Here is a 22,500-nt window from a genome sequence, read left to right as displayed (position 1 = left end):
CATCCAGTGGGACGCCAGTGACAATGCTGACTATGAGAAACTTTGGAGAGGACCTCAGAAGTGGGCAACCCCCCCCCCCCCTAAGGGGACCGAAAGCAATGGATGTCGAGCGGGTCTAACATGATACTGTGAAAGTTCAATCCATAGTGGCTCCAACACAGCCGCGAGAGTTCAGTTCAAAGCGGATCCAAGACAGCAGTGAGAGTCCCGTCCACAGGAAACCATCCCAAGCGGAGGCGGATCAGCAGCGTAGAGATGTCCCCAACCGATACAGGCGAGCGGTCCATCCTGGGTCTCGACTCTGGACAGCCAGTACTTCATCCATGGTCATCGGACCGGACCCCCTCCACAAGGGAGGGGGGGACATAGGAGAAAAAGAAAAGAAGCGGCAGATCAACTGGTCTAAAAAAGAGGTCTATTTAAAGGCTAGAGTATACAGATGAGTTTTAAGGTGAGACTTAAATGTTTCTACTGAGGTAGCATCTCGAACTGTTACCGGGAGGGCATTCCAGAGTACTGGAGCCCGAACAGAAAACGCTCTATCGCCCGCAGACTTTTTTTGGGCTTTAGGAATCACTAATAAGCCGGAGTCTTTTGAACGCAGATTTCTTGCCGGGACATATGGTACAATACAATCGGCAAGATAGGATGGAGCTAGACCGTGTAGTATTTTATACGTAAGTAGTAAAACCTTAAAGTCACATCTTAAGTGCACAGGGAGCCAGTGCAGGTGAGCCAGTACAGGCGTAATGTGATCAAACTTTCTTGTTCTTGTCAAAAGTCTAGCAGCCGCATTTCGTACCAACTGTAATCTTTTAATGCTAGACATGGGGAGACCCGAAAATAATACGTTACAGTAATCGAGACGAGACATAACAAACGCATGGATAATGATCTCAGCGTCTTTACTGGACAGAATGGAGCGAATTTTAGCGATATTACGGAGATGAAAGAAGGCCGTTTTAGTAATGCTTTTAATGTGTGACTCAAAGGAGAGAGTTGGGTCGAAGGTAATACCCAGATTTTTTACCGAGTCACCTTGTTTTATTATTTGGTTGTCAAATGTTAAAGTTGTATTATTAAATAGAGGTCGGTGTCTAGCAGGACCGATAATCAGCATTTCCGTTTTTTTGGCTTTAAGTTGCAAAAAGTTAGCGGACATCCATTGTTTAATTTCATTAAGACACGCTTCCAACTGACTACAGTCCGGCATGTTGGTCAGCTTTAGAGGCATGTAGAGTTGGGTGTCATCAGCATAACAGTGAAAGCTAATACGTATTTGCGTATGACGTCACCCAGCGGCAGCATGTAGATGCTGAAGAGTGCAGGGCCAAGGACCGAACCCTGGTGAACTCCACACGTTACCTTAACATAGTCCGAGGTCATACTGTTATGGGAGATGCACTGCACCCTGTCAGTAAGATAAGAGTTAAACCAAGAGGGGGCTAAGTCTGACATACCAATTCGTGTTTTGATACGCTCTAATAAAATATCATGATCGACGGTATCGAAAGCAGCGCTAAGATCGAGGAGCAGCAATGTAGATGACGCATCAGAATCCATCGTTAGCAATAGATCATTAGTCATTTTTGCAAGGGCTGTCTCAGTAGAGTGATTTGCCCTGAAACCGGATTGAAAGGTTTCACATAGATTGTTAAACGCTAAGTGTTCATTTAGCTGCGATGCAACAATTTTTTCGAGGATTTTCGAAATAAAGGGAAGGTGAGACACCGGTCGGTAGTTTACCATGAGGTCAGGATAGAGTTTAGGTCTTTTAAGGAGAGGATGAATAACCGCTTTTTTGAATGCTAGGGGAACAGTGCCCGAGAAAGTGATAAGTTTATAATATTTAGCACTGATGGACCTAATAATACACAAAGCTCCTTGATAAGTTTCCCAGGAAGTAGGTCAAGTAAACATGTTGTTTGTTTTATTCCATTTACACGTTGTAACAAGTCTTCTAATGTTATTTCATCAAAACAAGAGAAACTATTTTGGATATTTGCAGTATCCGCCGTATATACAGTCGTATCTGTGTTAATATAACCCAGTTGTAGCTAAGACGCATTGTCTTTAATCTCCTTTCTAATAAGTTCAATTTTCTTATTAAAGAACTTCATAAAGTCATCTGCCGAATGGGTGGAGCTACTGGAAGGATTCCCTTGTTGGGTTAGCGATGCTACTGTACTAAACAAAAATTTTGGATCGTTTTTATTAAGGCGGATGAGATTTGAGTAATAATTAGTTTTAGCTAAGTTAAGCATGCGTTTATAAGTTATTAAACTATCACTCCATGCTTAGAATAGAATAGAGTTTTATTGTCATTATTGCAATGAACAGGTTCAAAGAACAACGAAATTGGAGCAGCTCCTCCTAAGGTGCATATACAATATGGTAGTATAAATAGTAAAAAAAAAAAAAAAAAAAAAAAAAAAAGATAGAGATGACAGATGTATCTATGTATATGTATCCACACAGATGCATATCTGCATGCATATGAATACATATACACACATACATAAAACATTATTGCACATTGTAGTCCAAAAAAATAGAAAAACATTTAAACATTACACATGAGGACATGATGGACATATTGTGCTCACTCAGTGCCTGTTTAATGCTACTATGGCTCTTGGGTAAAAGCTATTTTTTAGTCTATTGGTGCTCGCTTTTAGCACCCTGTAGCGTCTGCCTGAGGGTAGCAGTTCCAGGTGGCTGTGCCCGGGGTGGAATGGGTCTTTCAGGATGCTCTGTGCTTTCCTGAGACAGCGGGAGCTGTACAGGTCAGCCAGGGGGGGGAGGGGGCATCCGATTAACTTCTGGGCGGTCTTTATGACTCTCTGGAGCGCCGTTCTCTCTGCGGCCGTGCAGCTGCTGAACCACACGCAGATGCAGTAGGTCAGGATGCTCTCAATGGAGCACCGGTAGAAGGACACCAGCAGTTCCTGTGAGAGGTGGTTGTTCCTGAGTATTCTCAGGAAGTGCAGTCTCTGGTGTGCCTTCTTGATGGTAGCCGTGGTGTTGGTGCTCCAGGATAAAAAACGTTGACTTTGCACCAATCCGACAGCTTCTCCACCTCATCCCGATATGCAGCCTCGTCTCCCTCCGAGATGAGCCCCACTACGGTGGTGTCATCCGCAAATTTGATGATGGAGTTGCTGGAGTGGGCAGGTGTGCAGTCGTATGTGTAGATGGAGTAGAGAAGGGGGCTCAGCACGCAGCCTTGTGGAGAGCCGGTACTGAGGTGCAGGCTTGATGACATGTGGCGACCCAACTGCACCCTCTGGGGGCGGTTGGATAAGAAGTCCTTAATCCACATGCAGATGGAGTTCGAGAGACCCAGGTCTGACAGTTTGGACACCAGTCTATCATGAATAATGGTGTTAAATGCCGAGCTATAATCCACAAAAAGCAGCCGCACATAGCTCCCCCCCGTCTCCAGGTGACCCAGGGAGGAGTGTAGGGCTGTGGCGATGGCGTCCTCTGTGGACCTGTTGGCTCTGTAGGCAAACTGGTGTGGGTCGAGCTCGGGAGGGAGGACTGAGGTGATATGGGTCCGTACCAGCTTCTCGAAGCACTTCATAGCTATAGGTGTAAGTGCAACTGGACGGTAGTCATTCAGACATCTGACAGAGTTCTTCTTCGGCACCGGGATTATTGTGGAGGTCTTCAGGCATGATGGGATGACGGCCTGGGAGAGGGACTGGGTGAAGATCTTCGTAAATACTCCGGCCAGCTGGTCTGCACAGTCTCTTAGTACCTGTCCCGGGACTCCATCTGGGCCCGTAGCCTTCCTCGGGTTCACTGCCTTCAGCGTGCGTCTCACCTCATGCTCCTCCAGTACAAGGATGCAGCTGCTGTGGGTGTTGGGTGGGAGTGTTGTGACGGCTGCAGGTGTTTTTCTCTCAAATCGGGCGAAGAAGCTGTTTAACTCCCCCGCTCGAGAGGCGTCGCCGTCAGCCGAAGGGTTACTGGGTCTGAAGTTGGTCATGTCTTTTATTCCTTTCCATACCTCCTTGGTGTTGTTGCTCTGCAGGTGGGCTTCCATTTTCCTCCTGTGTTCGGCTTTTGCCTCTCTGATGCCTCTCTTCAGATTGGCTCTGGCAGCACTGTAGAGTGCCAGGTCCTGCGCTTTGAAGGCACTGTCTCTCTCTTTGAGTAAGCCCTGGACTGTTTTTGTCATCCAGGGCTTCCTGTTGGGGTAGACTCGGATGCGGTTGTCCACTGTGACAGTGTCTATGCAGTGTTTGATGTACCCCAGGACTGCTTCTGTGTACTGCTCCAAGTCTGGGTTTTCAAAAACTGACCAGTCTGTTGTGCACCTCAAGTTTAGTCGTGCACCATTTGCGTTCCAGCTTTCTACATAATAATTTCTGAGCTCTAGTTTCTTCAGTAAACCATGGCGTATGCCTTTTTGGAGCCTTTTTTAACTTCAGTGGTGCTGTACTATCAATGGTTTCGCGCAGGGCGTTGTTAAAGTTGTTAGTGAGGTTATCAATAGAGCCCACATACTTTGGGAATGGTGCCATTACCGAGGGCAGTAGGCTAGCAAAAGTCGTCGTCGTGGCAGCATTAATGTTGCGGCTGCTATAGCAGTTATTATTATTATTAGCTTGCCAAACATGAGTCTGAACTTCGAATTTTATAAGGTAATGATCGGACATTACTTTAGTATACGGGAGTATCATAACTTTGGAAACAGTAATACCTCTGACAAGCACTAGGTCTATCGTATTACCGCTGCGATGCATCGGTTCATTTATTATTTGTGTAAGACCACAGCTATCAATTATAGTCTGGAGCGCCACGCACGGTGGGTCCAATGGGGTATTCATATGGATATTAAAGTCCCCCATTGTAATTATATTATCGGCGTGCGTCACTAGATCAGCAACAAACTCTGAGAATTCACTGATAAAGTCCGAATAGGGCCCTGGGGGGCGGTAGATAACAGCCAGGCACAGAGGCAGCGGTGTGGCAGACTTCATAGAAAGCACCTCAAACTATTTATATTTATTATTTAAGTTAGGACTAAAGTTAAAGTTTTCGTTGTATATAAGTGCGACCCCACCTCCCCTTTTAAGGGGACGGGCAATATGCGCATTCGTATAGTTAGGATGAGATGCCTCATTTATCGCAAAAAAGTCGTCTGGTTTAAGCCAGGTTTCGCTAAGACCGATGATGTTAAGGTTGTTGTCTCTAATGACCTCATTAACTAATAACGTTTTGGGAGATAAAGATCTGATGTTTAGAAAGCCCATATTATAGGTAGTGGGCTGTTTTAAGGAGTTGTTGATAAAATTATCCGTAGTAGCAATATTAATAATGTTGCGTTTATTATGCGCAGTGCACTTAAAATAATTACGACCATATCTAGGAATTGATACGACGGGAATTTTCAGATTGTCTACTTGGTGCTGCGATAAACCTAACTCATCATAATTTGCCACCTCAGTAGAATGCATGTCTAACTCTGATGTGGTCATAGTCATAGCAGAAAAACCATTATGTGAGTTGTGTATTATTCTAAGAAAATTGCTATGTGTACAGGGATTATCCAGCCTGGCGCTGGCTAGTTCTAACTTAACTGACTCCATACCCAGGCTAGCAGGCTCTGTAATTGCCTGTGACCGGGCTTGCTCTAGTGCAGTTAGTCAAATGTGGCTATATATATACATATATATATATATATATATATATATATATATATATATATATATGAGCAAAATCTTGAAAAGTTAACTATGTATGAGGTAGTATTCGGCATAAGTCACATTCCTTGTATGTTAAACATACTTGGCCAATACAGATGATTCTAATTCTAATCCTTAAAAAAGTTTGGTGTTCGGTATGTTGTTCATAGCGACCTTGCCACCAATAAATTGGCTATGGTTCGCCGTTGTTCAATAACCCATTATAATGGGACTGTTTGTGAATTTAGCTTGTTGTTCCAACTCTGTACAGTAGGTAGCAGCGTAAATTAGCTCATACACATGTGGTCTGGGGCAGCATGGTGGAAGAGGTGTTAGTGCGTCTGCCTCACAATACGAAGGTTCTGAGTAGTCCTGGGTTCAATTCCGTACTCGGGATCTTTCTGTGTGAAGTTTGCATGTTCTCCCCGTGACTGCGTGGGTTCAGAATCAGAATCAGCTTTATTGTTATTACGGAGGGCAACGAGATTGAGGCCATTCCATTCAGTGCGATGTGTGCATGCAAGAAAACAATGTGTTGCTATACACTCTGTACAAATGTGACTCTATACACTCTGTACAAATGTACACTCAGTGGGTGAAATTAATATATACATGAATATCTTCATGAAAAAAACAGGGTTGTTGGTGGAATGGGTTATTGCACCGGCGAAGGCAGTTATGAGGGTCAATGGGGCAGTCCGTTCAGGGTGGTTATGGCCCTCCGGGTACTCCGGCTTCCTCCCACCTCCAAAGACATGCACCTGGGGATAGGTTGATTGGCAACACTAAATTGGCCCCAGTGTGTGAATGTGAGTGTGAATGTTGTCTATCTGTGTTGGCCCTGCGATGAGGTGGCGACTTGTCCAGGGTGTACCCCGCCTTCCGCCCGATTGTAGCTGAGATAGACACCAGCGCCTCCCGCGACCCCAAAGGGAATAAGCGGTAGAAATGGATGGATGGACTTGTGGTCTGCCAGAGAATAAGAAGATTCAGCAACAGGGATGAGTGATGCTGACTGAGCAACTTAGTTTTGCTATATTATTAGATGTTGCTATAGTATTCAGAAAAATTTTCATATTCTTTCTCCGAATGGCCACTTTTTATGGTCTTGGACCCTTTGGAGGTGAACATGAAATATTGCTTTTCTCAACAAGCAGTGGGTGCTGCTGTTGCACCTTCCATGACTTACAAAAAGCACTCACTTTTTGTGTTCCGAAGTGTCAATAGTCATTACATCCACTTGTCTGTTGGCTAATGGTCCAAATCATATGATGTCATCAATATAGCTGCAAATAGTCTGTTTTGGGAAAAGGGATTAATGTTGCAATATTAACAGGAATAAATTAAACATTTTCATCGAAAAATACTGCCAAATTTTCATAAATTGATGATTTATTGTCCTTTTTTCATATCTTCCTTAAAAAAAAAAGGTATTTCAGGTGTCAGCACTGCAGTCCAAAGCTTCCAATCGGCGGCCGAGCAAGGCCTATCTATGGCAATGATGAAAGCACAGGTGTGTTTCTTTTAGAAGGTGATCATTTTGAGTATTTGTTTTGCTGATGTTTTGTGGTCAACAAAGGAGATGTCAGGGCAGCAGCAAACCTCGTCGCTGGAGTTTGACATTCCCCAGGATGAACTTGCGGCGTCCAAGTTCAACGAGGAAGAATTCATGGCAGATGAGCAAGGCAGTGCTAATGAGGCTGCGTCTAATCAGAGCGCCGCTGGCGGGTTATTCCAGGGCTTCAAGGATCCTCCAAGAGAGTTTGGCGCAGGCCAGACGAGATCGTACCACCATGACGCTCGGTACGACACAGCCAACACAGCCCAAACTTGTATTTTGGTGTTTTTATGTTCCTTTTTGTGCCGCAGACAAATTGTAGAAAACCATGCTTGGCTTCGAGTCTGCAGCCAACAGTCAGCGGGGCAACAGCGAGGCTACCATCAAGATCCGTCTTCCGTCGGCGGGCTGACGGCCGAAGACCTGGAAAAAGCCAGAGAGAGCAAGAGGGCTGACGTGAAACCGCACAAGCAGATGGTGACGATGAAGCCTTCTTTGTCGTCCTCCTGTAGGAATGCGTCGCTAATTTCCTGTTTTTGAATTCTAGCTGAGTGAGAGAGCCCGAGAGAGGAAGGTGCCCGTGACACGACTTAGCAGACTCGCCAACTTTGGAGGTAACGTTACGTTTTTAAAGCTCATTTTATCACGCCTGACTTGCACCCGTTTCCACCGCACTGTATTTACTACTGTACTGGACTCCACTCGACTGTAGATTTGTCACGGCACCATGTCAGCAAGGACACTAACAATTAAAGTGAATTATATCTATACAGCGCTTTTCTCTCGTGACTCAAAACTCTTTACATAGTGAAACCCATTATCTAAGTTACATTTAAACCAGTGTGGGTGTCACTGGGAGATGGTGGGTAAAGTGTCTTGCCCAAGAACACCGGCTGTGTCTAGGATGGCAGAAGTGGGGATCGAACCTGGAACCCTCAAGTTGCTGGCACGGCTGCTCTACCAACCGAGCCATGCCGCTCCAAACAAGCATGCATGAGGATTGGGGATATTCTGATAAGGGTTTTATGGTGCCGATACCAATCAACCATGTGTGAAATTGGCCGAAACCGATCACTTTCATTAACTGTACATTTTAATCAGGTAAAAAGCACAGGAGTCCAGTGTGACAACATCAACACAATATTTAAACAACCGTAGATTTTCTAATATTTTATTACATACAATTGTTTGATCAAAACAAATTCAATAGTACACTCACAAAAAAAAGTAAAAACTACCATCTATTATTCTTTAATTAACGATTGGATTATTAATAGTTGCATAATACAACTGCAACTTATGCAATATGTAACAGAATATGTCAGTGGCCAAACCTCTTTGAGTTGGAAAAAAACTAATTTTTTGACACACCCCCTCCATCCATCCATTTTCTACCGCTTGTCCCTTTTGGGGTCACAGGGGTTGCTAAAGCCCATCTCAGCTGCATTCGGGCAGAAGGCGGGGTACACCCTGGACAAGTCACCACCTCATCCCAGGGCCAACACAGATAGACAGACAACATTCACACTCACATTCACACACTAGGGCTAATTTGGTGTTGCCAATCATCCTATCCCCAGGTGCATGTTTTTGGTGCTGCTTCACTCGATCGCAGAAATTTGAAATATGCTTTAAAAAATTAAAGCATATGTCACACATTTTTTGCCTAAATTAAGCATTTTTAATCATAAATATGACTAGATGAAGTGTAAATATCAAGACTACAGTACTATTGGTCACTATTTGACACACATGGTCTGAAGTCTAAATATTAGTATTCATAGGGTGACCTGTTTTTTGTTTGAGTTTGTGTAAGCTAACTTTTCTACTTGTGAAGCGCAGAACACACAACATGCTCCCCCAAAGCCTTGACTGCTATTATTATTAAGACAAGTGCACCACATGGTGGAAATGTTTTTTTCTCACGGCTTAATGCACGCTACAAAACAGCCACTGTGGTGTTTAGCACAAAGCCACGTTAGGTAAACAGACAAGCACGTTTGAGCTGTAAATTATGTAAACTATTAGCGGAATACACATTTAGTATATGTTTGGAAGGATTTAAAGCTGTCAAAGACTTACATTATGTTTTTATTCTCTTTTAAATGGTAAATAAGTAGTTTTATTCATGGTTACTTAAGTAGAAAGTGTTTTGATGGCGCTATCTGCGGGATGAAAAGAGTGCTGCAGTTATGAACCTTGCAGAGGGCACTGTCTCTCATCTGAATTCACTCACTATTTTTCTTTGACATTGTAAGAACAAGGTGTAGGAATGGGTACCAAATTCTGTACTTTTTAACTGCAGAGTACTGATTCAGGCAAAATCTAACAGTATCATGTTTAGAAACCTTTGTTGCACATGACTTCCTGTCCGGTTGCAGACTCGGCACAAACTCAAGCACTTGGTGGGCAAATGGTAGTATTTGTAGCAGGCTGCCTCTAGATAATGTTGCAATTTTCCATACCAACATAGCAAGTATGCCTGATAAAAAGCTATTAAAAGTAAGGCCCCACTTTTCAAAATGCTCTAGCTTGATGCTAATTTACATTGGATATGCCATATACTTTCTACTGATTAGCATCAATGATTTAAAATGGCGATTTCAACACCTCCAAATTTGGTAAAAAAAACTACAACTAAGATGCACGTTACAATCAGATGGTTGGTAATAAGTACAATACTTACAGTATAAACACGTTGTAGGACTCAACAAAATACAAGACTGACACATTCAACTTAATGGCAAAGATTTATTCCAGGGAAAACAGAAATGAATGCATACGAGACTCGGAAGTCAGATAACACAGTTATCATTGTTACATTTTTTTTAGTTTTTTTTTTTAATCATCATACAAATTAACATTTATTACCACATTGTACACAAAAATTAAATGTTTAGGGTTTTGTATGGGTGCATACATCATTTGCATTTTTTTTACCATTTGCCAGTAAAAAAAGGGATCACAGTGTTGATTTCTTACCATATCTTGTCTCACAGTGACTTATTTTTTAGCATCCATCCATCCATTTTCTACCACTTTTCCCATTCGGGGTCGCAGGGGGGTGCTGGAGCCTATCTCAGCTGCATTTGGTCAGAAGGCGGGGTACACCCTGGAGAAGTCGCTACCTCCTCACAGGGCCAACACAGATAGACAGACAACATTCACACTCACATTCACACACTAGGGCCAATTTCGTGTTGCCAATCAACCTATCCCCAGGTGCATGTCTTTGGAGGTGGGAGGAAGCCGGATGTCAGATAAATTCAAATTAATTAAAGCCTTCTACATGCGACCCTCAGTGTAAAAGGCTTACCTCACACCTCTGATGTGTAGGGGGAGTGATTGATGTTGTCCTCATGGATGGGAAAGTATAAACGTTTTCACGCAGAAGAAAAAAGTTATTTGTGGTCAACAATATTATGGACAGGCATGAAAAGATACAAAAAAGCACATGACGTCCTTTTTGCTTTCCTGTTCTTGTTGCTTTGCGCATTTATGACTTAGTGATTATGTAATTTGTTACGTAACGTAGAGGGGAGCCTTGGAGGAACGTGCTATCACAAACACACACACACACACACACACACACACACACAATGCGTATCTCCATCTCTGGCTGCTCAATACTAGCCTAGCAAAGCACACCTAGCAACACAATGTTTACATCAATGTGCACTACTGTTAATTTTAATTTAAGTATATGAATGTTGATGACCATCCATCCATCCATCCATTCCTACCGCTTGTCCCTTTCGTGTTCGCGGGGAGTGCTAAAGCCTATCTCAGCTGCATTCAGGTGGAAGGCGGGGTACGCCATGGACAAGTCGCCACCTCATCACAGAGCCAACACAGATAGACAGACAACATTCACACTCACATTCACACACTAGGGCCAATTAAGTGTTGCCAATCAACCTATCCCCAGGTGCATGTCATTAGACGTGGGAAGAAGCCAGATTACCTGGAGGGAACCCACACAGTCACGGGGAGAACATGCAAACTTCACACAGAATGATCCCGAACCCGGGAGGGAACTCAGAACCTTCGTATTGTGAGGGACATGCACTAACCCCTGTGGCACCATGCGAATATTCTCAATTATGTCGAAAAAACATTAAAAAACGTTTTACTTTATTTTGACCTTTGAATAAACACTATTAAGAATAGAGTAAACCCTTGTTTACCACTGCCATTTGGTTCCGACCCGGACTGTGGCAAAATAATATCCGTGAAGTAGGAATGATTAATTATTGTGTAAATCTAATATTTTTATAGCTAGAGCATAAATAACTGTTAACTACCTTCTAAATACTAATTTTACGGTATTCAATTAATCTAACACATTAATGCTTCCTGAGGCTGAGCCAATCAGTGGCCACAATACTGAACAGCGTGCTCTGATTGTTTGGTCTCATCTAATGGCCGATATTACTGTAGTATTGTTATTTTTACTTTATTTAGTGATTTTTATGTTTGAAAGTGCTTAATTTCGGCCAAAAACACATAGAAAATATATACATTTGGAAAAAGAAATTCTCAATAGAGGGAAGTTACAAAGTTTGAAGCACTATGTGATAATACTAATAATTAGGGGTGCCATGGAAAAATCAATTCACATCCAGATTCCTATTTTGTAAGATTTTGAATTGATTCAAAATTTTCCAGAATTTATTTAAAAAAAATAATTTTTAGGCCATCTTTTGCGCTTACTCTCTGCAAGTCATATTTCAGCAGCCAAGTGCAGCTTTTGCAACCTGTAACCTGCTTTCTGTATACCAAATGTATCAAAAATCAGTTTAAATCAAGAATCGATTATTAATCCAGAATCGCCAACCTAAAAATCTGAATCGAAAGGAATCATGAGTTTATTTAATAATACAATATACTGTATATGCAGTGCAATCCACAAAGAAACCACATTCAGTCCCTGCATATAAAATATAATGGAAAATTATATTGGTATTACATCTAAATTGCTTTAAAATATTTATCCCAAATCTTGCCCTAAGTCAGTTGAAATAGCTTACCTGTTACCATAATGACAAGCAATATAGAAAATAAGTAAAACATTTTTTTCGAAATGACTTTCCAATGATTTTACCTTTTTTATTTTATTTCATTCAGTTTAAGATTAAATCAATCTTACAATCTTAGTATCTATAAACTTTTTTTTTGTCTTGTTTCCAAAATGTTGCTTTGAATATTTGCAGAGAAATACATTTTATAAAATTTTTTTGCCAATCCCTATTTTGTCACGGGAATAACTCCATATTCATATCAACAATTTCTATTTATGGTTGTTTTTTCTGGAACCATGTCAAGCTTCTGGCTGGCAGTAACAACCTTTCTTTTGTTTATGATAGTGCCACCTGTTGCTTTGGAATGCAATTTGTAGCCTTCAAATGCATAACGTGCTTGCATGTGTTTATGTCAGGTTTGGCTGTCGGTTTGGGCATTGGAGCCTTGGCAGAGGTCGCTAAGAAGACCATGAGACATAATGCTACAGCAGGTACTACACGCATGCACGCGCACAATAAATACAAGTTCCTACAAGCTTAACTGTCAAATTGGAAGTGGTTTGGAAGTAAGGTTGTGGATAAAGAAAAGTACAGTACCAGACGTACCTTCGTGCAAGTCGCTACTTGCAGCTTCTACATGCTTCTATCCACATAAACAAACATTAGCCGATCTGCTGAACCTGCACATCACTTTGTTTGTGTGCAGTATTCCCGTCAGGCTGCTTGTGTGTTAAATCCCCTATTATAATAATCAACCTGGCTGCCCATTAACACTTTAACGTTTTTAAAAAAAATGGCTGTAACGTAATTTTTTTCCCTGTAGGAGAGAACAAAAAGTCGATCCTGGACTCCAGTCCCTTTCTGTCTGAGGCAAACGCCGAACGCATTGTGAGGACATTGTGCAAAGTCCGAGGAGCTGCCTTGAAACTTGGACAGATGCTCAGCATTCAAGGTGAGGCACAACAAGCACTTTTACACCTGAGCTCTCCCTACAGGCTTCACATACAACTCCCTCCATCATTAGATGGAAAACTTTCCATGTTTTTGAAGGTGCTGCGAAAAGGGCAAATACTTTTTGTAGGCACTGTAAAAAGCACCAATACATTTTTGCCGGTACTGTAAAAAGTGTCAGTACTTTTTGTAGGTACAATAAAAGTTTTTTTATACTTTTTGAAGGTACTGTATGAAGTGTCAGTCATTTCTGAAGGTACTGTAAAAAGGGTCAATGCTTTGTGTTGGTATTGTGACAAAGCGATGATAGATGATGCTATTGTCCTAACTCCATAATTGGCCATGACACGTGCGTTCCACAAATGCTGTTGTCATGACAACATTTGCATTTAAAATTTGGAGATATTTTTTGCGCATGTGGTTTGTAGTGAGTGAATGAAGAACCACTCGATTCTAAAAGTGTGGTACGAGACATGCAGTGATTCCAGTGAATCTGGGACTTGTCTATGTATGTGTTTCTGTGACGCTTTAAAAGTTAGGATATTGAAGAAATAGATTAATATTGGCATTAGAAGGAATTAAGTTTTCCTTCACCAAATGTATTTGTGGTGTGCCACGACAAACAAAATGCATAAAAGTAATATGTTTAATGGTAAACACTGTGAAATGTGTTGCAAAGGACATCAAAACTTTGAGACAAATACATGTCAAGTCCTTCAATAAAAGTCAGCAACCTTTTGTAGATCATTTTTCCATCAAATGAAGCAGCAAGAAAGTCAAACTGGACCAAAAATATCTGTCATTCCTAATTATGGTATGATACTGTTGTAAAAATTAAAGCTGAGGATACTCACGTTCAAGTTTTGATACTTTTCCTTTTAGAATAAAAGCACAGTGGTTTTAGTGCTGGTAAGTATCCTGTTGGACACGACACGAAGGCAGTAAACATCAGCTCGTGTTGCAGTCGTGAAGGCGTCATTATTTTTATTTATGTGAGTCCAACAACTCGGTCTGTCCTTCACCGGACGTCCTTCAGTGTTGGCAAACAAGTTTGTCCAAATGTTCTGAGTAAACAAAGTTTCACATGATTGACAGTTTGAGGTGAGTCTCTGAGACAGGGACATATTTTCAATCAAAAAGCGGCTGAGATGAACAACGTCTTTGGCCTTCATGCGCTTCAAGAAATGCTAGCAGCTTGTCATCGCATTGAGACATAAATCTAAAATCAGTGCTGCTGGTTTCCAAGTAGGTCACATCTAAATAGTACCCTAACTTTCAGCGATTATTTTAGCATTTAGTGTGCTCTTGCCAATCACCTGTTATCTTATCCTGTTCGCCTTGTTGGTTTAACTTTGCTAAATAATTCAGATCAAATGTAACTATTAGGGATTTGTCAGATCAAACAGCCACCAATCACTATCGGACGATTTCCGTGAATAATATGTCATCGGCCAGTGCCAATGAAAACCTTTTAATGACAATAACATGTCGATACCCTGTGACTGATACTTTATTTATTTTTGGTCCCCTGGCTGGCAACTATCTCCATACAGTGTATAGCCCCTTTCGTAAATTACTAATCATCACCTTCTTTTTGGCAAATAAAATACATGTGTTACAAGCTCTCACTGGAGGATGAGGCTAAACCTGTTGCACACAGAGTAAGAACAAGCATGGCAAGGCATGCTCATCGCTAACCTGGCTTGAAAGAACAGAAGAAGTAAGTACTTACTAAAGTTTTAGAAGTGGAGATGAAAAACGTTACAGCAAGAAATATTCAGATGTTAATAGGAAATGAACAAGTAGATTATTAAAAATTGGAGAGAGGATAAAATAACAACTGTTGGTTTGTCAGAGGTGCGCACATCAACAATATCCATATATTGTATTGGTAGTATCGGAAGATGATCAATACGCGGACCACTCGCTGTGTGGGACCCCTATCCGGTAGAATGACATTTTACCACAAACGTATTCATTTCCCGCTCCTGCTTTGTCAAATAAATGAGTATAATAGTCATTACCATCCTGCATGTATCATACACGTCTTGCAAGGCAAATATACTGGGTTCAATCCTCGGTGGGAGTGCTGGGAACAATGTTTGCAAATTTATGTTCAAGTTATGTTAAATTTGTTATTTTGCGGCGAAAAAAATTAATTGTTGATTAATTATTCTCCCCTAATATGAAATTAAAATCAAGCTTAAGGGAAATAAAATTTAAGTGTAAGAAAATGTTGGGTGGGAGGGTCTCCAAATCGTGCTTTGTGTCCCAATTTACCCAATTTTGTCAATACTTCTGTGATCAGATCGATATTTTTCATGTTCAAGTGGTTGTTTGCAAGCTTAGGGCAGGCAGATACCTGAAGAGCGTTAACTTTCCAATCAGTATTATATAATGCACTCTTGACAAAACTACCCCTGTAAGTAACTGGACCGATATCCAATAATCATAGAATTGTATCAGATCTACCGGTAGTATTTATGATATTTCATACAGGTATGTTTCTCATATCATTTAGTTTATATGAAAGCACTAATGACTGGTGCATGTGTACCAGTGAATTGATTAACGTGGACCCCGAGTTAAACAAGTTGAAGAACTTATTCGGGTGTTACCATTTAGTGGTTAATTGTACGGAATATGTACTGTACTGTGCAATCTACTAATAAAATGTTCAATCAATCAATGAAAGCAGTGCTACGGTACGGTACAGTTAGAGGATCAGCGCTACACTGTAAAAAAATATTCAGTAAAAAAAACGGTGGTCTACTGGCAGCTACAGCCGCCAAACAAAAACCATAAAATTAAAGTAAAATATTGTAAACCAAATAATGATCAAAAACATATTTACAGAAATTTTCATGAAACGTTTTGCGGAAAAATATCGTAATTTTACAGATTTTTACTAAATTATTACGATCAGCCACCTTTAATAAAGTGACGATGCAAACCGTTCTGCAGAAAAATACCTTTATTCTACAGAGTTTTTCCAAATTATTACGATCAACCACCTTTAAGGAAGTGACAATGCTGGCAGTTCCACAGAAAAATACCATTATTTTACAGATTTTTGAATGGCTAATCCGCCCTAGCAACATACTTGCCAATCCTACCGATTTTATCGAGAGACTTTCGGTGACCCTCCCGTAGGATTGTTTTGATTTTATGCCCGGAAAAGAAGTACTACGGGCGTGCCGTGACACCGCTGCCTTTATCAACCTCTACAACCTTTCGTCGCGTTTGCTCGACTTGCCGACTTGGGCGCACGGTGTACAAGGCTTCGGCAGACATACAATAGTGACTGCCAGACATACTTGATCAACAGCCCTACAGGTCACACTGAGGGTGGCTGTACAAACAAATTTAAGACTTTTACAAATATGCGCCACACTGTGAACCCACATCAAACAAGAATGACACACATTTCGGGAGAACATCTTCACCGTAACACAACATGAACACAAAAGAATAAATACCCAAAATTCAATGTAGCCCTAACTCTTCTGGGCTCCCCTCCGCCTCCCTACAAACCCCCCCCCTGTGGGTTCACAGTGTGGCGCATATTTGTAACAGTGTCAAAGTTGTTTGTACGGCCACGGTCAGTCTGACCTGTATGGCTGTTGGCTGTTGATCAAGTATGTCTTGCAGTCACCAACGTATGTAATATTACAGAGAAAAATGTTAAATTGTTAGTATGAGCATTAACTTTCATATAACAGGCTACATATTTTTTTCAACTTTGTTGTAAAAATACACATAGATATTAAAAAAATAAGATTTACCTTAAAATTACATATAAAACTGTTGGATTGTTAGTATGGACATAGACTTTTATATAACAAGCTACATATTTAATGAAAGTTAATTACTGTAATTTTACATGAATTTGAAAGTAATTTGAGAAAACAGAAAATGATATGTATAATAATTTGGTATTTTTCTGTAAAAAAAAATTGAAATATACATAGTTTGTCATTACTGTCATATTACTTAAAACAACAGGCGGTTTGTTTATTTACAGATAATGTCTTCAATTCTACAGTTTTATAACCTATTTAAAAAAAAATGAAAAATTACAGTAGAAATTTAGAGTAAATTAACCATAAAAATAAGATTTTTTTTTACAGTGTACAGTCGATTAAAACACAGAGTTCCTGCTTTCAAAACATTGAACACTCCTCTTTTGTTCGTAATAATTGATCACTTTCTCCTAAGTGTGTGTTAATTTACTAATATTTAGTCATTGCAGGATCAAAGACTGGAAAATGTGGGAGGCGCTTAAACTTGCCAAATCTTGATTCACTTAAGGTTTATTACTGAACATAAAAGTATTTGACTGCTACATCTTTGACTATTACTATTACAATACTCAAGTCACATTTTCATGATCTTCTTGACAATAATAATGTTAAATCAATGTTTAGAATCCAATATTTGGTTGTTAAACATGGATAATTATTTTCTTTTTCAGATGATGCGTTCATCAACCCGCAGCTGGCAAAGATATTTGATCGAGTGCGGCAGAGTGCCGACTTCATGCCCATCAAACAAATGATGGTAATTAACTTCACATTATGACCCTATTATTAGAACATGATTTATTTTTCATATTTATATACTGGATACTGTCATAAATACTTGCAAAATACCTGGTACAAAAGTATAGAGACACTTCTCATGTTATTCAATGCGAAGTTGTCTTCAAAATTTTGCTTAGTGTTCAGACATCAGAAATGAAATAAACCCGCTTATACAGTATGCACTGCACATGTGTGTGTTTGTTTTGATGCTGTGCAGAAAGCGTTGAACAATGACTTGGGTCCAAACTGGCGAGACAAGCTGGAGTTCTTCGAGGAGCGTCCATTTGCCGCCGCGTCCATCGGTCAGGTACACCTGGCCCGGTTGAAGGATGGCCGGGAGGTGGCCATGAAAATCCAGGTGGAGCTTTTACACTTCTTGTGTGCACGCGTGTTGTGGTTAGTGTGTGTGTAAGTTTATACAAAACACACACGTCGGGGTAGAAGCCTCTATGTTTGTTTCCTTTGTATACACAACAAAAAAGACCCGTAGCTTCCTTTCACCAACTTCATGATCTTCATCGTAAGATTTTTTTTTTTACATTCCCACATTTTGTAACACGTTTCCTCAATTTTTAAAAGAAGTTTCGTCATTAAGTATCAACTCAACCACAGAGAGTAACAGGTGTAAGAGATAACTTATTTTTATATTTGTACAGCATAATATTGATCAAAAATGTTATAATGTACCGGTAATTTTTTGGGTAATTTATTCCCCTACTAATATAATTAGAAAGCATTTATTGGGGGGAGACCTTTATTTTTACTAACACATGATAATATATAATTTCAAAATTATTATAAACATTTTTAGTAATTCCTTTTATATAAACAATTAATTGTATGTTTTAATACTTAATATGTATATTATATTTATATTATATTTTGTAATTAATACATGCACCTGGGATAGGTTGATTGGCAACACTAAATGATCCTTAGTGTGCGAATGTGAGTGTGAATGTTGTCTGTCTATCTGTGTTGGTCCTGCGATGAGGTGGCGACTTGTCCAGGGTGCACACCGCCTTCCACCCGATTGTAGCTGAGATAGGCACTAGCGCCCCCCTGTGACCCCAAGGGGAATAAGCGGTAGAAAATTGATGGATGGGAATTAATACATATACATATATGCGCCCGTTTTTTTTTAATACCTAGCATAATGCTGTTATATTGCAATGTAATAGTATTTCAACTTGTTTTACTTTTGTTGTATAATATATTCATCACTTGTCTTTCACCTCCACCTTTTCATTTACTTCATGTCTTGGTGCAGCCGTGAGATATGAATATATTATTTTTATTAATTATTAATCCTTTCCTGCTGTACCTCAGTATCCTGGCGTAGCCCAAAGCATCAACAGTGACGTCAACAATCTGATGACTGTGCTGAATATGAGCAATGCATTGCCTGAAGGTACACCCCCACACACACACTAGACACTATACATACATGTATTACATATCTGTGTGTCACCATGGCTTGCAGGCTTGTTTCCAGAGCACCTGATAGACGTGATGAGGAGAGAGTTAGCGCTGGAGTGCGACTACATCAGAGAAGCTCAGTGTGCTAAGAAATTTAGGTGAGCTTTCTTAGTCTTCAAACAAACAATGCATAAAGTAAAAAAAAAGGTTATTGATATATCACAGCAGTTTTATAAGTGTTTTTTTTATTTTCTGAATGCATAGGATCAAGTGCAATTTAAAACTAGTACACTGGATTTGAGAATGTGTATTTTTATGACAAGTATGTCTCTTGCACTCACTTTTCTTCATCTATATATCTTTCTGATACGCTTGTGGACAATAAGTATGTAGACTTGGGTTGTCCTGATAAAACTTTTTCACTACTGACATGGTAACATCAGGAATTATGCATGCTTTTATCAAGTAGTGTGGAATGTTAGAAAATGTTTGATCAAGTGAAATAAGTCAAACAGGACAATGGTAGGTATGATGTTTTGCCTCTCATCCGGGTAGGCTTCATCAGTTCACGCTCATAGACTTAGATTGGTCAGATCTAGTCTTAACAGCTGGTGCCAAAACCCCAACTATTTTTACTCCAACAAGAGGGCATGCTTGGGCAAGGAGGGTTCCGCTGTATACAAACCCTGTTTCCATATAAGTTGGGAAATTGTGTTAGATGTAAATATAAACCGAAGACAGTGCTTTGCAAATCATTTTCAACCCATATTCAGTTGAATATGATACAAAGACAACATATTTGATGTTCAAATGGATAAACATTTTTTTTTTTGCAAATAATCATTAACTTTAGATTTTGATTCCAGCAACACGTGACAAAGAAGTTGGGAAAGATGGCAATAAATACTGATAAAGTTGAGGAATGCTCATCAAACACTTATTTGGAAAATCCCACAGGTGTGCAGGCTAATTGGGAACAGGTGGGTGTTATGGTTGGGTATAAAAACAGCTTCCCAAAAAATGCTCAGTCTTTCACAAGAAGGGATGGGGCGAGGTACACCCTTTGTCCACAACTGCGTGAGCAAATAGTCAAACAGTTTAAGAACAACGTTTCCCAAAGTACAATTGCAAGAAATGTAGGGATTTCAACATCTACGGTCCATAATATCATCAAAAGGTCCAGAGAATCTGGACAAATTACTCCACGTAAGCGGCATGGCCGGAAACCAACATTGAATGACCGTGACCTTCGATCCCTCAGACGGCACTGTATCAAAAACCGACATCAATCTCTAAAGGATATCACCACATGGGTTCAGGAACACTTCAGAAAACCACTGTCACTAAATACAGTTCATCGCTACATCTGTAAGTGCAAGTTAATGCTCTACTATGTAAAGCGAAAGCCATTTATCAACAACATCCAGAAATGTCGCCGGCTTCTCTGGGCCCGAGATCATCTAAGATGGACTGATGCAAAGTGGAAAAGTGTTCTGTGGTCTGACGAGTCCACATTTCACATTGTTTTTGGACATATTCGACATCGTGTCATCCGGACCAAAGGGGAAGCGAACCATCCAGTCTGTAATCGACGCAAAGTTCAAAAGCCAGCATCTGTGATGGTATGGGGGTGCATTAGTGCCCAAGGCATGGGTAACTTACACATCTGTGAAGGCACCATTAATGCTGGAAGGTAAACACAGGTTTTGGAACAACATATGCTGCCATCTAAGCGCCGTCTTTTTCATGGACGCCCCTGCTTATTTCAGCAAGACAATGCCAAGCCACATTCAGCACGTGTTACAACAGCGTGGCTTCGTAAAAAAAGAGTGCGGGTATTTTCCTGGCCCGCCTGCAGTCCAGACCTGTTTCCCGTCGAAAATGTGTGGCGCATTATGAAGCGTAAAATACGATAGCGGAGACCCCGGACTGTTGAACGACTGAAGCTCTACATAAAACAAGTATGGGAAAGAATTCCACTTTCAAAGCTTCAACAATTAGTTTCCTCAGTTCCCAAACGTTTATTGAGTGTTGTTAAAAGAAAAGGTGATGTAACACAGTGGTGAACATGCCCTTTCCCAACTACTTCGCCACATGTTGCAGCCATGAAATTCTAAGTTAATTATTATTTGCGTGGGAAAAAAAATGTATGAGTTTGAAAATCAAATATTTTGTCTTTGTAGTGCATTCAATTGAATATGGATGGGTTGAAAAGGATTTGCAAATCATTGTATTCCGTTTATATTTACATCCAACACAATTTCCCAACTCATATGGAAACGGGGTTGAGATGCGAAAGGGCAAGATAGGTGGTGTCGCAGCCTACCATGTTTATATAATATATGTTTGGGAGCAAACATATTTAGAATAAAAAAATGGACATAAATCAAAATTATTTTTGAAAAAAAAAACAATCTTGTTGATGGAGTGGTAGTTGTTTTAGCTGCAAAGAGAGTATCTAATAATAGTTTCTCAATTCCTGTTTACCAATACTTCTGTACATACTGTTTAATTGCAATGATTGCATTATTGCTGCTTTTTGGAACGCTTGCGGACAGTTTTTACATTTACCGTCAAACAATTGATTGAAACGTCTCCTTGTGTGTCTTAGGGATCTTCTGAAGGACCATCCCTTCTTTTACGTACCACAGGTGATCGACGAGCTGTGCAGCAGCCATGTTCTCACCACAGAACTGGTCCCCGGGTTTCCCCTGGACCAGGCCGAGGGCCTACCCCAGGAGCTGAAGAACACGGTATGGACTCCTCATCGTTTGTGTGAGGAGGACGTGTAGTGGAAAGAGATGGAAGTGCACCACCTGTGTTTTGTTCCAGATCTGTGAGAACATCCTCACCCTGTGCCTCAGAGAGCTGTTTGAGTTCCGGTACATGCAAACCGACCCTAATTGGTCCAACTTCCTGTACGACCCACAAACGCACAGGGTGAGTCCTTCTGGAAAGAGAAGACTGCCACCCCGCTGCTTCCTCCAAGTACGACACCCCTTTTTGTTTGTCTGCAGGTGGCGCTGCTTGACTTTGGAGCCACCAGAGGATTCGATCAAAGCTTCACCGACATCTACATAGAAGTAAGCAGCGCCATGTTCACTGAGAACTCTTGTGTGATATTGTTGTCGTTATCATCATATATGATGACATGTTGCAGGTGATCCGCTCGGCCGCTGACGGTGACCGAGAAGGCGTTCTGAAGAGGTCCATTGAGATGAAGTTCCTCACTGGTTATGAATCCAAGGTAAACACACACATTATTTTCTCAG

General features: G+C 40.7%; 1 protein-coding gene across 4 annotated transcripts in view; it reads left to right on the top strand.

Moving 5' to 3' along the window:
• Positions 1-22,500, top strand: part of coq8aa (coenzyme Q8A, genome duplicate a) — a 39,576-nt gene that overhangs the window by 14,137 nt on the left and 2,939 nt on the right. For 3 of the 4 annotated variants that reach the window (XM_061901211.1, XM_061901213.1, XM_061901212.1), the window contains 13 exons: positions 7,127-7,209; positions 7,276-7,731; positions 7,802-7,868; positions 12,692-12,766; positions 13,099-13,227; positions 17,701-17,786; positions 18,027-18,167; positions 19,139-19,220; positions 19,293-19,386; positions 21,840-21,981; positions 22,061-22,168; positions 22,246-22,311; positions 22,389-22,475. In XM_061901211.1, the coding sequence (XP_061757195.1) occupies positions 7,127-7,209; positions 7,276-7,731; positions 7,802-7,868; positions 12,692-12,766; positions 13,099-13,227; positions 17,701-17,786; positions 18,027-18,167; positions 19,139-19,220; positions 19,293-19,386; positions 21,840-21,981; positions 22,061-22,168; positions 22,246-22,311; positions 22,389-22,475 (1,616 nt within the window). Of the gene's footprint in view, positions 1-7,126; positions 7,210-7,275; positions 7,732-7,801; positions 7,869-12,691; positions 12,767-13,095; positions 13,228-17,700; positions 17,787-18,026; positions 18,168-19,138; positions 19,221-19,292; positions 19,387-21,839; positions 21,982-22,060; positions 22,169-22,245; positions 22,312-22,388; positions 22,476-22,500 lie in introns of all 4 variants that reach the window. The other variant, XM_061901214.1, reaches the window with a different exon arrangement.

This window comes from Nerophis ophidion, linkage group LG05, assembly GCF_033978795.1.
Source record: "Nerophis ophidion isolate RoL-2023_Sa linkage group LG05, RoL_Noph_v1.0, whole genome shotgun sequence".
NCBI classification, from domain to species: Eukaryota; Metazoa; Chordata; class Actinopteri; order Syngnathiformes; family Syngnathidae; genus Nerophis; species Nerophis ophidion.
This window is presented reverse-complemented; position numbering and strand designations above follow the sequence as displayed.